Source organism: Ochotona curzoniae, unplaced genomic scaffold (assembly GCF_017591425.1).
Source record: "Ochotona curzoniae isolate NIBS_2020 unplaced genomic scaffold, NIBS_Ocur_1.0 scaffold_2453, whole genome shotgun sequence".
NCBI lineage: Eukaryota > Metazoa > Chordata > Mammalia > Lagomorpha > Ochotonidae > Ochotona > Ochotona curzoniae.
This window is the reverse complement of record NW_024467094.1, coordinates 15,032,106-15,046,632: the sequence shown is the minus strand read 5'-3', so window position 1 is coordinate 15,046,632 and position 14,527 is coordinate 15,032,106. Positions and strand designations below refer to the sequence as shown.

The 14,527-nt window shown below is 36.2% G+C and overlaps 1 protein-coding gene across 4 annotated transcripts in view; it reads right to left on the bottom strand.

Annotated features, from left to right (window-relative positions):
* The window catches only part of NF1 (neurofibromin 1), a 231,966-nt gene that overhangs the window by 153,279 nt on the left and 64,160 nt on the right, over positions 1-14,527 (bottom strand). For all 4 annotated transcript variants that reach the window (XM_041001779.1, XM_041001781.1, XM_041001780.1 and 1 more), the window contains exons 9-12: positions 11,238-11,411; positions 10,668-10,790; positions 9,937-10,011; positions 3,727-3,858 (exon numbers count right to left, since the gene is read on the bottom strand). In XM_041001779.1, coding sequence (XP_040857713.1) covers positions 3,727-3,858; positions 9,937-10,011; positions 10,668-10,790; positions 11,238-11,411 — 504 coding nt within the window. The remainder of the gene's footprint in view (positions 1-3,726; positions 3,859-9,936; positions 10,012-10,667; positions 10,791-11,237; positions 11,412-14,527) is intronic.

The following is a 14,527-nucleotide window of genomic DNA, read 5'->3' as shown; positions in this document are numbered from 1 at the left end:
TGGGACCCTGCACCTGCATGGGAGACCTGGAAGAGGTTCCTGGTTCCTGGCTTCAGATCGGCACAGCATCGGGCGTTGTGCTCACTTGGAGAGTGAATCATCAGATGGAAGATCTTCCTCTCTGTCTACCTCCCTCCTCCTCTCTGTATATCTGACTTTCCAATAAATAAACAAATCTTTTTAAAAAAGAAAGAAAAGCAAAAATATGTGCTTCTGAGAACTGATGAAACCTGCTAGAAAGACTATCTCAATATGTAACAGCTTAACTAACTTTTCCTTTTTTCTTTTGATGCCATTCCACATCTCTTGATAGTGAAATTTTGCATGGTGTTTTGTTTGTTTGTTTGTCTGAAGACCATTCATAAAACAGAGAGAACTCTTTGAAAGATTAAACCATGGGAACTGGGTCTGGAAGGTAGGTGTTTTGGCACATCCTCATCCCACACATATATGTGCGTGTTCAAGTCCTTTCTCTGTTGCTGCTGCCAGTTCCTGCTGAGCTCAAGGTCTGCGGTCCTGCCACCCACATGGGGAAGTCGGAAGGAGTCCCTGGCTCTCAGCTTTCACTTGGCCCAGCCCTAATTCTTTCTGGCATCTGGGTTTTCAGCAAATAGAAAATCTGTCTCTCTGCCTTTCCAATAATGAAAATAAGTATCAAAGAAAATGTGTTTCAACTATACAATGATTACTTAATGAGCAGATTGATGCTCATATATGCCATTACAGAAGGAAAATAATAAACCTTACAATGTTTGCTGTCATATTAGTAATATTCAAGGAAAATTAATCAAATGTTTTAATAAATTGTTTCATGTGTTTGTTCCCATTAAATTATAATTTTTCTTTGTAATTCAAGATGTTTTACCTGCAGTCAAGGAACCTACTATTATAGATACAGGGATAGAAAAAGAGAGAACAATTGACAGGTGAAAGAATTATCTCTTATTAATCATCTCTAAAAGAGCAATTATTAATTTAATTATGTTATGTTTTAATCTCAAGTATCAGTTGTAAAAAAAAAATTTTAGGACATCTGCCTATCAAAATTTAAGACTTGAGAAAATCCAGTTAATCTGCTTGACTCAAATATCTTTTCATGTAATAACTATTAGCGACTTATATAAAGTCAGGAACAAAAGAAGAAAGGTATTTCTCTGACAAGAAATATAAGGAAAAAGCACTAATGTTTAAGCTGAGTCTTCATATTATGGATGCCAATAGGAACTCAGGCTGGCACATGTACTCTGGCCAAAGAGGGGCAGTCATGTCTGGAAAGAAATCCATGTGTCAGATTCTCCAGGAATTTTGCAAGGGCCCACAAGAGTTGTTAAGTATGACCACATGAATCCATTTTAGACATGTGAGAAGCATTTGCTGGCCGAGATACCCGTGAAGATGGAAAATGTTCAGAAATAATCCACAGCTATGAAAATTACACAACCAATAGTGGCAGGCTTTCCTTTCACCAAAACAGACTTGGGGTTTAAAATAGGAAATGATCAGAACCAAGACAAATGTTTCCAATGTCAAAGAATACTATAAAAGTGCAAAGGAAGCAGCAACTACCATTCAATATTCATCTGAAGAAGGCTTAGGAGCTGAAATGACTAAAAGGCTCAACAGAAAATTGGTATCTAGACATAGTAGGTTAATAGCTTTCAGCAGTTACTGTTCCCTAGCTGAAAAATGAACATATCCTGGAACACAGTAGTTCCCCACTAAAGGCCACGGAGTCCCCAGGAAACATCTGCAAAATGTGATGTCATTTTGGTTTTCCAAATTGGAAGGGGTGCTATTGGCATCTAGTGGAGAGAGGTTGGAGTTGCTCTAAATACTTCACAATGGACAGGACAGCTCCCCACAGTACAGTTTAGTCCAAAATATCAACAGTTAAGGCTGGGAAGGAGTCTTGGTGCACTGCATTATCTCAACACCACTTGCACACATTCACTGTGTGCATTTATGACCACTTGCACTGAGTTCTTCATTAGAAGTTTTCAGATAAAAGCTACCAGACTATGCCAGGGATCTCTCTGAGGGTGTGTCTGTTTAGTTCATCCTGTTTCTTTGGCATCAGCATCTGGCAATTAGAACAAGACCAACACTTCCATTATTTGTTGCTTGATTAACTCATGAAGTTTATAAGGTATGAAATTTACTCCAGGGATCATGGAAATCCTAAAATGTTCCTATTCTAAAAATAAATGTTGTATTTTGTGAAAATAATAACTAGAAAGCTGTCCTTCAGCCCTGTATACACAATTCAAACTTACAATATAAATACACAAATATGACAGCACTAAGAATGATTTTGTAGGACTGGTGCAATGGCGTAGCAAGATAATTCTCTGTCAATGCAGCTCCCTGCTGAAGCTGGAACTCAGCTTTGGACAAGCTCAGCTTTGGCAACTGTGGCCATCTGGGGAGTGAACCAGCAGATGGAAGACTTCTCTTTATGTCTGTAACTCTTTGGAATAAAATAAGTAAAAAAAAAAAAATTTTTAAAGAAAGAATTAATGGGGGGTGTCAGTGTTGTTGTATACAAGTTGCCAACTACAACACTTGCATTTCATATGGGTGTCAGTTCAAATCCTGGCTGCTTCACTTCTAATCCAGCACCCTGCTAACAGCCTGGAAAACGCAGCAGAAAATGGCCCAAGTCCTTGGTTGTCTCTACCCACACAGGAATCCTGGAAGTGCTCTAGCTCCTGGCACTCAGCTGGTCCAGCAGCCATTTGAACAGTGAACAGCAGAAGAAGATTTCTCTGTCTCTCCCTATCGCTCTGACTTCATGTTTTAAATAAATAAGCCTTTCAAAAATGATTTTGAATATGAAATTCATAATATTTTAGAGAATAACTGGAAATGAAAACTTAATTCTTAACATGGCTATTCCTGATTAAAAGAAGAAATCCTCTCCAATTGTGGTTTTGACAAAGTAATGATGAACAGTGTAATATGTAGCTCTCAGAATACACTAACAATCAGGACTCAGAAGTGAAGTCACTTCTAAACCTGATGAGTAGCATCAGACTACCAAATTTTCAAAAAATATTCAAAAAATTATTTGAATTTCATATTTTTCAGTTCTTGTGCAGAGAAAATTTGTAAAAGGAATATTTAATTTAAATAGGAAAAATATAACTTTCTACCAATTCCCATAATTGGAGGTCATTATTTCTCCCCTCAAAAATGAAGTACACTTAAAAAGGAATAGTTTAATTTTTCCAGAAGATATTTGGAAAGAGTTAACAGTGCAATGGTTTTTCAATAACTTCTTTCAAGTAATTAGGATATTACAAAAAATAATACCTACTTAAAAACTTAGACAGCTGTAATCTATGTTTATATTCAACTAACTCACATCTGTATTGAAACATTTTTAGTACTCGGCATTAGAACACGACTACACAACTAAAAACTAACATTTTATTTTCAAGTTTAATTAATGAAATATCTTTCCCATGACAGATAATCCCAAAACAAATCATATAGATTCTTTCTTTGCACATTTAAGATTAAAAAAAAAATCCTCAAACAATTGCTGACAACTAGGTAAGAGTAAACTACAATTACACAAACCCAAAGTACTTCAGTGACTAGGGAACTTGGAAACAGGGAAGCACATCAGGGAAAGGACTTATGTGACTTTCTAAAATAACCAGAGCAGTAAGAATCCAATACAACAGAAAGACGCTGGGATTCAAAACTCAGCTTTTATCTTACTGTTGGCATTCGTATTGCTGTGTGTGCTCCACAACCCTGAAGTGCTTTATGAAGTGTTTCACCAAACATGTTTCGAAGTTCAACTGAGTGGCAATACACAGCATCAATCTTGGGCCACCAATCCAATGCAGACTGGAGGAAAACAAAGACCACAAAGAAGAAAAAAGTACAGAATTACCTGACTTGTATGCTCTGTTTATCATCATAATTTCAAGACTCATCACTTTATCAGAAAAGTCTCTAACACCATGCACACATACCCACCCTCCATGATTTCCAATGTCTCCAAATGACTTCTTAAATTCAAACATCAGCTCACACATTTCTTTTAAAATATACACATGAGCATGAGAAAAATCACCCATTTCATGAGTATATGTATGAGACTTCTTTTCTCACTAATAATATAATAATATTTTTATCTATCTAAATATGTTTAGATAGATAATTCTGTAGACAATATTTTTCTTCAATGTCTTACACAAATCAGAAACATGCATATAATGGCATATATATTCCCAGATAAGAATATTATTATGAAAACCTCAAAGGAGATTAGTGGTTCAACACAATATTGAAGGACAATGTAGCAAGCTATTGTTTATATGCTTACAAACAACAATGATAATTATAACATAAAATTAGTAAATGAGATAAAGCCATTAGCAACCTATTATCTTGAATTGATATGCCATGATTGTACAATACACAGAAGACCAATGATCTCTATAAACAAAGACAAGTTGGGGCCAGCACTGTAGGCAACAGGTTAAAGCTTCCACTTGCCAAGTAGCTCCTACTAATGTGCCTGGGAAAACAGTACTTGGGACCTTGCCATCCACATGAATAGCCAGGACTAAGTTCCAGGGAGTTTGCAGACCTTTTGGGAGTGAATCAGCAGATTAAAAAAAAAAAAGTAAAGATATTTCTTGGCCTTTCAAATAAGTCTTAAAGAAATAAAACTCAGTAAATATTCTTAAAAAGAATTACACAAAGTATATATTTTTCTATTTCTGTTTAAGATGCTTAGCTTTGCTGTCTAGTTTTCAGTGCCTATTTTATTTGAAAGTATGGCTTTACTTTTTGTTTTAAGTGGATACACTATCAAGTTCACCTGAGAGAATTTTTATTATGTATGGAAAATATACATGAAATGGGATGGCTTAAAATACACGCTTCCAACTTATGATATTTCTATTAATAAAGACATGACAATGCTATCTATTCACATCGTGAATAAAAGGAACTTAATAGCTTTTTATTCCCAGCTTCCTTCTTATTCAAACTAAGTTAAGGAGGCAGGAAAATGACCTAACCCTTATGGTGCTAGTTTGGGATGTTCACATTACTACAGAGGTGCCTGGGATGGAGTCTCAGCTCTTCTTCCAATTCTAACTTCTACTAATATGTGCCCTGGAAGGCAGCAGGCAATGACCCAACTAGTTGAGTTCCTGCCACTCAGGTGGGAGACCTGGAATGAGTTCCTAGATGCCAGCTCTTGAGCCTAGCCCAGCCCAGGACACAATGGACATTTGGAGACTGAATCAACCACAGGCAAACACTGTTCTCCCTCCATCCTACTGCACAAACAAATCCACCACTGCCTCTTAAGTAATAGCTATAAAAACAAAACAAAACAAAAACAAAAACAACCTCCCCCCCAAAAAAAACACCTGCAATGCCAGCAACCCATGTGGGCACTGGCTTGGGGGCCAAATGCTCCACTTGCAATCCAGCTCCCTGCTCATGTGCCCAGGTGCCTGAGTCCCTGCACCTACGTGTGAGATCCAGAAGAAGCTCCTGGCTCCAGACTTTGGTTGGTGAGACACTGTGGGAGTGAAGCAGTAGATGGGATAGCTCTCTCTAACTCTCTGCAACTTCAACTTTCAAAAAAATTAATATATTTTTAAAAATAAAACAGCTAGTCTTAATATTTGGTTTTTAAATTTCAGAATATTTTGAGTACATCAAGTTACAATGCCTTAAACAAAACAGACTTTGTGAATTACAAACTCTAATTACTAGAGAGCATTGGACAGTAAAATTTAAAAAAAAAAAAAAAACCTATTTACAATACACAGTTTGAATGCTCCATACAGGAAATGGCCCAAAAGCTGTGAGGCAAGAAATATCTTTGTTATTTTTTTGTTTTCCTTTGCTTTTTTTTTTTTTTAAGATAGTGTGGCTGTTTGTGTCTTTCCCTCATTTCTGACTTCTTTTAAGCTAATTCATTCTAAAAGATCAATTTTTAGGGCCCAGCATGATGGTCTAGCAGTTAAATCCTCGCCTTGCATGTGCCAGCTGCTCCACTTCCCATCCAGCTCCCTGCTTGTGGCCTGGGAAAGCAGTCAAGGACGGCCCAAAGCCTTGGGACCCTGCACCTGCATGGGAGAACTGGGAAGAAGTTCCTGGCTCCTGGCTCTGGACTGGCTCAGCTTTGGCCATAGTGACCATTTGGGGAATAAACCAGCAGACAGAACTTTCTGTTTATATCCTTTTCTCTGCAAATCTGCTTTTCAATAAAAAAAATGAATAAATCATAAAAAATAGGTCAATTTGGAGTTTGGTTAAATATAAGATCCCTAAGCTTTATGCAGACTAATCGCATGGTTTGCCTGAAGAAGTAATGTAAATGCATTTTGATTTCCACTATTTACTAGATGTACGGTTGGAGTTGCTGAATAAACACAAAGAACACTGAGTGGAGGATCTCCGTGACTCTACGGATCCCATACAATCTCATCAGAAGCTGATACACACACACAACCCCTGAAACCTCTTATCCAAGTTACATTTGCTTTGACAGCTGTTGAGATTGCCTTGTGAGAGCAGGTACACTCTATAAAATAACTTTCAGGCTTAATTTAGTGATTTTTTTTTCACAACTGCATTTTGCCTAATGTTCTACTTCATTCTTTATAAAGTGAAAGGTTCACTTTCAAAAAAAATAGGCACTAAACATATGACTTACTTGGTTAAAAAAAATTAACACTCTGAGCAGTAGCTAAAAGTATGCTTTTCTCAATCAGCCAAAAGTATCCTTTCTTAACTATTCTTCGAACATTCTAAATTTATTGCTGAATAAATGGCAACACTTAACAAAATATAAGCAAACTATGTATCAATTCCTTGAGGGATCATTGTAAAATTTTCATATTTTAGTTTTATTCGAAATAACTTCTTTAACTAAAATTTCTTAATGAAAGCGATCATCTTTTTCTCTATATGAACAATCTGTAAAATACAGTAAACTGCTATAAGGATCAATGGAAATGAAGTATTATTCCAGCTACTGTACATACCAGTGATGTTTTACACAGCTGGTTCATACATATACTACTTTTAACTTCCCAACTACATCACTGGTTCAGCCTAAAGAACACCTGTCATGGACAGGCATACAACATAGGTCTTAAAGCTCTAATTCATCCTTTATGACATGTCAGAAGTTAAAAAAGGTGACCATCTTAGGAACTGCTAGAAGATGCAAATAGTTAATAAAGATATCCCAGGAAGATATCAAATATTTCAGACCTAAACACAATACTTAGAAACTGAATGAGTATGTTTCACAAAAGCAAAATAAAACTCCAAAAGCCATTGCTGTTTCTATATAAGCTCTCAAAAATGTATCAATAAAATTTGTTTCAAAATATGATAATAAAAACAAAATCATGTGCACTGACTAATGAGTTGTGGCAGAAAACTTATGAAGTGCATTGAACCAAAAAATCACGGAAAAAAAGAAATCTTACATTAGATATAAATTTAAAATCAGGAGTCTAAATAAGAAAAATGTCATGTCATTTTGAGTCATAAAATACTTTCCTAATAATTATAATTGTCATTGGTGAGACTCTTTACAGTCAACTATATAAATTTGGAATTCTATAGTCTCCAGTTAAAAACAAAACAAACTTCAGATCCAATATCTACTGGCCTCAAGCCAAACTGAGGAGGGGAAAACACACAGACACAATTTACCAAGTAATCTCTAACAATAAAAATCACCATCTTAAGGTATAATTTTAAAAGATGTCTAGGACTAATATTTATGCTACTTTGTCAAATATTCAGTATTTGAGAACTAGTCATCACAATTCTTTATATTAAAAAAGAAGCTATCCTGACGACTTGCCCTCTGACATAGACACACTCCACCTTCACACATGCAGTTCTCGTTAGCACGGAGGAGGATGCACACCCACTGTCACCAAGTCCACCACTGCATGCATGAAGCACCACTCCAGGCATGCTCAAAACCCAGAAAGGAGCAGCTCAGCCACTTACAGCAGTGCCAAGTCCATGCTTGAAAGTGCTCTATATAGTTAATTGTAAACAAAAATATTTCACAATTAAAGTAACTAGCCACAAAGCATCAAAAGAGCATATACTTGGGTTTATTAAATACATTTATATATGACTGTCCAGCCTAACAAGTGGAATATATTTAGTAGTATGAGCCAAGGCAAGGAAGGAGTAGTATTTTATTTCTGAATTTTACATGACTTGGGGGCAGGCTCTGCTCTCCCCATTTTAATGACCTTGAAAATAAACTTTAAGGATACAATTCCCTGAGTTCATTAGAGTGGTAAAAGCTCAGAAATTTAAAAAAAAAAAAAAAAGAATGCCAACATGTCTTATCTATAAACAGATTAGTTAAATTCCCCTTTTAGAAAATGAGTATCCAATGTTTTAACTACCTATAATTTAATTCAGTGATATTTAATTGTGGAAGATATAATTCTCAAAAGCATTTTTACTTGTTCATACTGATGAAGGGTTGGTATTTACTGAGGACCAAAAAAGCTAAATGCCTAAAATGCTCAGGACTCCTGACATGGAAAAGCCAAATGCCCCACTCAACACCGTTATCAACAGTTACTTTTCCCCTGCGCAAATGGATGAAAGAAAATTAGAGCAGAGTTTTTTTGATTCAAAACATGCAAGCAAATGAAGGTACAAGGGTATTTATAACTCAGCAGACACACAGTCTTAAAGCAGAATTTTACTATAAACAATACAAATATTAATACTATAAACAATACAAATACAGAAAAACAGATTTGCATACATTGATGATTAAATTACTTGGAGGAAAACAAAGATTGTCAATTCACATGTTAAACATGACATGAGAAATATATTTAAAAAAATGACACCAGAGGAACTGATGTCATGGCACAGAGCAGGCTGCAGCATGTGATGCCAGCACCTCATGTCAGAGTGCCAGGTCAAGACTCAGCTGCCCTGCTAGTGTGCCAGGAAAGACAGCATCAGATGACCCACGGACTTGGGCACCAGCTCCCTTGTGGAAGACGGGTGTTGGAGTTACCAGCTTTTGGCTCTGCCTGACCCAGACCTGGCTACTGCAATCAACTGAGAAGCGAACCAGGCAGTGAAGATCCTTCTCTTTTCTCCTCCTCTCCCTCTCTTTATCTCTTTTTCTGTCTCCTCACCCCCATCTTCTCTTTTCATGGCCTTTTCGTCCAAATAAATACATCTTCTTTCAAAAAAAAAAAAAGGGAAAATATTATACCTGAGAATCTTCAAATACAATTTAAAAATCCAAAGTCCAAATTTCAAAATTTTGCTTTCTACTTGGTATCTACATCACAAAATACCTTTTAATAGTTCACTTGGTTTTGTCTGATACGCTTTTTTATTCTGTAAATACCTCTTCTAAAGTGTTAATATTTCACTTTGTTTAAGAACTAAAAAATACAGTAAAAAGTTTCATCACTTTTGTAGATGTGCCATACATTTGACTACAACATAAGCACTATCACCTTTCAACCAAGTGGTCAAGTAACAAGTCAGAACATCTTAAGTACTGACAGAAGGCTGAAGGTATTCAAACTCACGTGCAGAGTTTTGAGATAAGATGCTAAGTTAGTTTTTCAGTGGCACTGCTCTGAAGGACTTTAACCTAAATAAAATGTTATACATTTAATTTTTCCAGAGGATTTTATTAAATCATCAATAAGAGCATTCATGTCAATACTAAATATGAGGGGAAAATCAAACATATATATACATACATTTATATTTAAGATACAATCACCCCGGAGAACTCTTTCTATACCACAGTCTAATTTCAGACATTTTGTGAAAACCAAGAATATTTCTCCAAAAAAAGGGAGGAATAAAAGAAAATACACATTCAGAAGAAAAAATTTTCAGTAACTTAGCAATACCTTTTGGACTTACATTGGTGATGATTCGATGAAGTGAATTTACTAGCACATAGTGAAATGTAGAAGGTGAATTCTGAGCCAGGCAAATCTACAGAAAAAGAGATTTGCATTATTTTTCTGAGAAATATATTCAGCAATACCAATGAAAACAACAGTAAAAGCAAAGTTTTTAAATAAAAAATCATTTCTTGAGATTGAAGCCCAGTGCAATGGCTTACTTTGCTAACCTTCTACCTCTAAGCACCAGCACCCCATATGGGCACTGGTTCTTGTCCTGGCTGCCCTACTTCCCATACAGCTTCCTGCTTGTGGCCTGCCAAGCAGAAGAGGATGGCTCAATGCCACAGGACCCTAATGCCACATGGGAGACCTGGAGGAAGTTCCTGGTCCCTGGCTTGGGATTAGCTCAGTTCCAGCCATTTAGGGAGTGAATCAGCAGATGGAAGATCTTTCTCATTCTATCTCTCTTTCTCTCTGCAAATCTGCCTTTCCAATAAATATATATATATATATATATATATTTATAATATATATTATATATAATATATAAATTTATTTTATATATAATATAAATAGAATATAATATATATATAATATATATATATTTAGGTCTTGAGATCAAGCTCAACACATAATATTGAGAAATAATGGTATAGGTGTACCTTTTCATCCTCCTACTCTCTTCACACTTATAAAGGATAACAGTATTAGTAAGTACAGGGTAATAAAAAATGATGTTCTCACCTTGAAGTGTTGGTTGTTGTGAGGGCTTATCCGAAAGCAAGAAACAAGGCAGTCAATCATGAGATCCACATCCGCAGGCTGACTGCCTCTTGAAAATGGTTTACTTGGATTAAAAAGCAAGTTCTATAAAAAACCCCAACAGAAAAGAAATGCCTTTGAAGTGGCCATGCAGAACATTTGTACTGGCTTGTAATAACATTAGCACACAACCCACAAAGATGGCAGAACACTTGCTAGGCAGAAAGAGCAGGAAGTCCTAACAGTGTTGTTCACCAATCTAGTAGAATTCTCATTATACTATTCATGACTCCATTCAGGCCCTCATTTTGGCAGTGTTTTAAGCCCAGTGCCACATAGCAATGCTAATTTGAGGCAACTGGTAGCTGAGTTTCTTTTATATTCTTTCTATCTAGTCTGATGAACATGGCAACACCAAAGCAGTCCCTGTGAACTTATGACCAAAGAGGACTCAGAACTTCAGTGTTAACAGTGATTGGTGACAGAATTCGTTTAAGTTAATTCCCACTTAATGCTCATCAAATTGACAGCAGAGACAAACTGAGGCATCACCTTAAGATCGACCACCATGGACTGCACCAGGAGAAAGATGACAGAGTTATCTTCCCAGTTAATGTACGTGCTTGCTTTACACAGTTTGACACAGGCGATGGCAGCACTTTCTGTCAGCTGCCTGCTTCCTCCATGGCCAGCTAGTGCTTTCCGTAGACTGTCCAGAAATAATTTCTAGAGAATTCAAAATAAAGAATGGGGCATCAAATGAAGCTTCGACTACCTCAGATTTAATTGGTAAATTAACAAAGAACTTTCAAAACTCACCAAATGAAGACTGAGTAATTTAAGAGTATTTTTGTGGTTTTAAATAGTTGTCATTTATTTACATGTTTCTCAAATCCCCAAAATTCACCTATCGCCACTTACTTTGCTGAATTATTACAAGAATATAAGAAACAGTCACAGACAACTGAACTCACCACTGAATTCACTTGATCATAGCCTCTGTGTTGTATGCTTTGCCCTCATTTTTAATGATTTATAAGGCAGAGAAAGACATGGACAGATGGGGGAGATCTCCTATCCGCTGGTGATAATAGTATGTTGGACTCTTTGCTAATGTCCATTTATACAACGTCAGGATACATTTAAACATCAGAATTATGCACTTATGACTGATTGTGAAGGATTATACTATTGTAATGACATGCAGGAAATTAGTTGGGAGTGGGACGGGGATTTGGAGATGGGGGAAGAAAAATCCCAGAGCCTATAAAACTGTATCATGGAATAATAAATTAATTTTTAAAATAAAATAAAAATCTAATTTAAAAAGACTCAAATTATTAAAATAATAATTACAAGTTGGCAGTATTACTGACTTTAAAAAAATAAGTGTTTTTAGACAATACCACGAAAAACTATACCCAAAAAATTGAGTAATATGAAAAAAATGAACAAATCCCTAGAAACACACCATCTACCTAAAATGACTCATGAAGAAACAGAAAACCTGAATATAACTATAACCAAAATAAGGAGAAAGTAATGAAAAAATCTCCCAACAAGCAAGCCCTAGAAATAAACTGTCACAAATGACCAATTTTTGACAAAAGTGCTGGGAATGGTGTGTAAAGGGACAGTATTGTGGTATGCAGGCTAGTCCACTAACTGTGATGCTAGCATCCTGTAGCACAGTTCCTGTTTGAGTCTCTACTGCTCCATTTCAGATCAAGCTCTCTGCTTCTGTGCCTGGGAAAGCAGTGGAAGATGGTCCAAACTCTTGGGCTGCTGGACCAATGGTCCAGAATAGAGTTGTTGACTCCACGAATCAACATGACCCGGTCCAGGGCAAGGCAGCCATTTGGCTGTGTAGTAGGGGATGGAAGATTTTGTCCCCCTTTCCATCTCTCCCAGCCTTTCAAGTCAATCTCAAAAAAAAAAAAAAAAACTTTAAAAGAAACAAACCAAAACAAATGGTACTGGAAAAATTGAACATGTCAATGTAAAATCATGATGTTGGGTCCTTCCTTTCTGTTATGTATAAAATTAACTAAAAAGGGATCAAATATCTAAATTTAACAGCTAAAACTATAGATCTTATAAAAGAAAAACATTCTGAAAAAGACTACACTTTTGGATTTGTTTTCTTCTGGGACTTCCACACGGGTGCAGGATCCCAAGGCTTTGGGTCATCCTCTACTGCATTCCCAGTCCATAAGCAGGGAGCTAGATGGAAAATGGAGCAGGTGGGATATGAACTAGTTCCCATATGAAATACTGGCTCTTACAAGGTGAGCATTTAGCCATTCGGCCATTGTGTCGGGCCAGATCATTATTAACCACTAACTTTCCTTTGAACAACAGTAAAGACTGCTATTCGTAAATTTGCTTTATAACCATACTTCCCATGAAATCACGGGAGCTGGGTACTTCCTCCAAATTATGCTCTAGAGATATTTAGAGCAATTTTCTTATGTTCTAAAACTTTCCCAAGTTTACTTTTACAATGATCTTTTTTCCAATTTTATTGAGGTATCATTGACAGATAAACATGAAATATACAACAAAGACTGACAAACATGTATGTATACAACATGATGTTTTGATATACATGGTAAAATGATTACCATAAACAAGCTAATTAACATACCCATCATGCTTTCAGAGAGGACTTAACAGGAATTGAGATACTGTTTCACCTTAGTACTGTGACAAAAAACTAGCAAGACTGAAAACAAGCAATCTGATGCATGTACAACAAAGCAGACAATTAATTTTGATCTGATGAAAATATAACCTACAACCAATACTGGGAACTGTAAACCTAGGAGTAACTATTAAAAATTTAAATATAAACGCCCTAGCCAAAGAAATCCCACTATGCTTTTTTTATTTGAAGAATTAACAATGATTTAACAAGAGGGGAAAGCTTTTCCAAGTATGTGGGATTTGAGCAAATGAGTAATAGCTTCTTTGTGTTGCTTTGCCCTTCAAGTAAACAAAAAGCAAAAATAATTTTAAAATAGTTTAAACAAGATACACATAAAAATCACTAAAACACATATGATACATTGAAAGAGTAAAAATTTTGTAACTTTTTCCACTCAAGGTAAAATGATCAAGTAATTGAGGCTCATGTATAACAGAACATTGTCAAATGTTAAAAGTAAAGTGTTAAACCACTTGAGCCTTCACAGCTTCTTGGGAAAGCAGCAAAGATGGCCAGGTCCTTGGGTTCCTGCCATCCATGTGGGAGACCCAAACAAAGGTCAGGCTCCTGGCTTCTGGCTGGGCAGCCTCAACTGTTGAGTCATTTGGTTTCTTTTCAGAAGATGCAAATGTTCTGATATCTGACAGTGGTGATGACTGCACAACTTTATGAGTATAAAGACACAAAATCACTTAATTCTACATTTTAAAATGGTGAATTGGGACGTGCACTCTGGCATAGCAGATAAAGCCTGCAGTGCCAGCATCTCATATGGGCATTAGTTGAGTACCAAAGGCTCCACTTCTTATACAATGTCCTGTTAATGTGCTTGACAAAGTAGCAGAATATATCCCAAGTACTTGAGCCTCTGCACCCATGTGGGAAAACAGGAAGAAGCTCCTGTGTCCTATATCTGGCCCAGCTCCAGCCATGACAGCCATTTGGTAAACAAGAAGAGGGTGCAGTGACCTAGCTGTTGGAAAATCTGTCTTTCAAATAAAAATAAATAAATCTTCTACTTTAGGAAAAATTGGGAGTGAATTTTATGGCATGTGAGTTATATCTCAATAAACTGAATAATTATAATTTAGGAGGAGGAAGAATCTAACTAAGTGCCAATTTAGTTTAGAGGGTA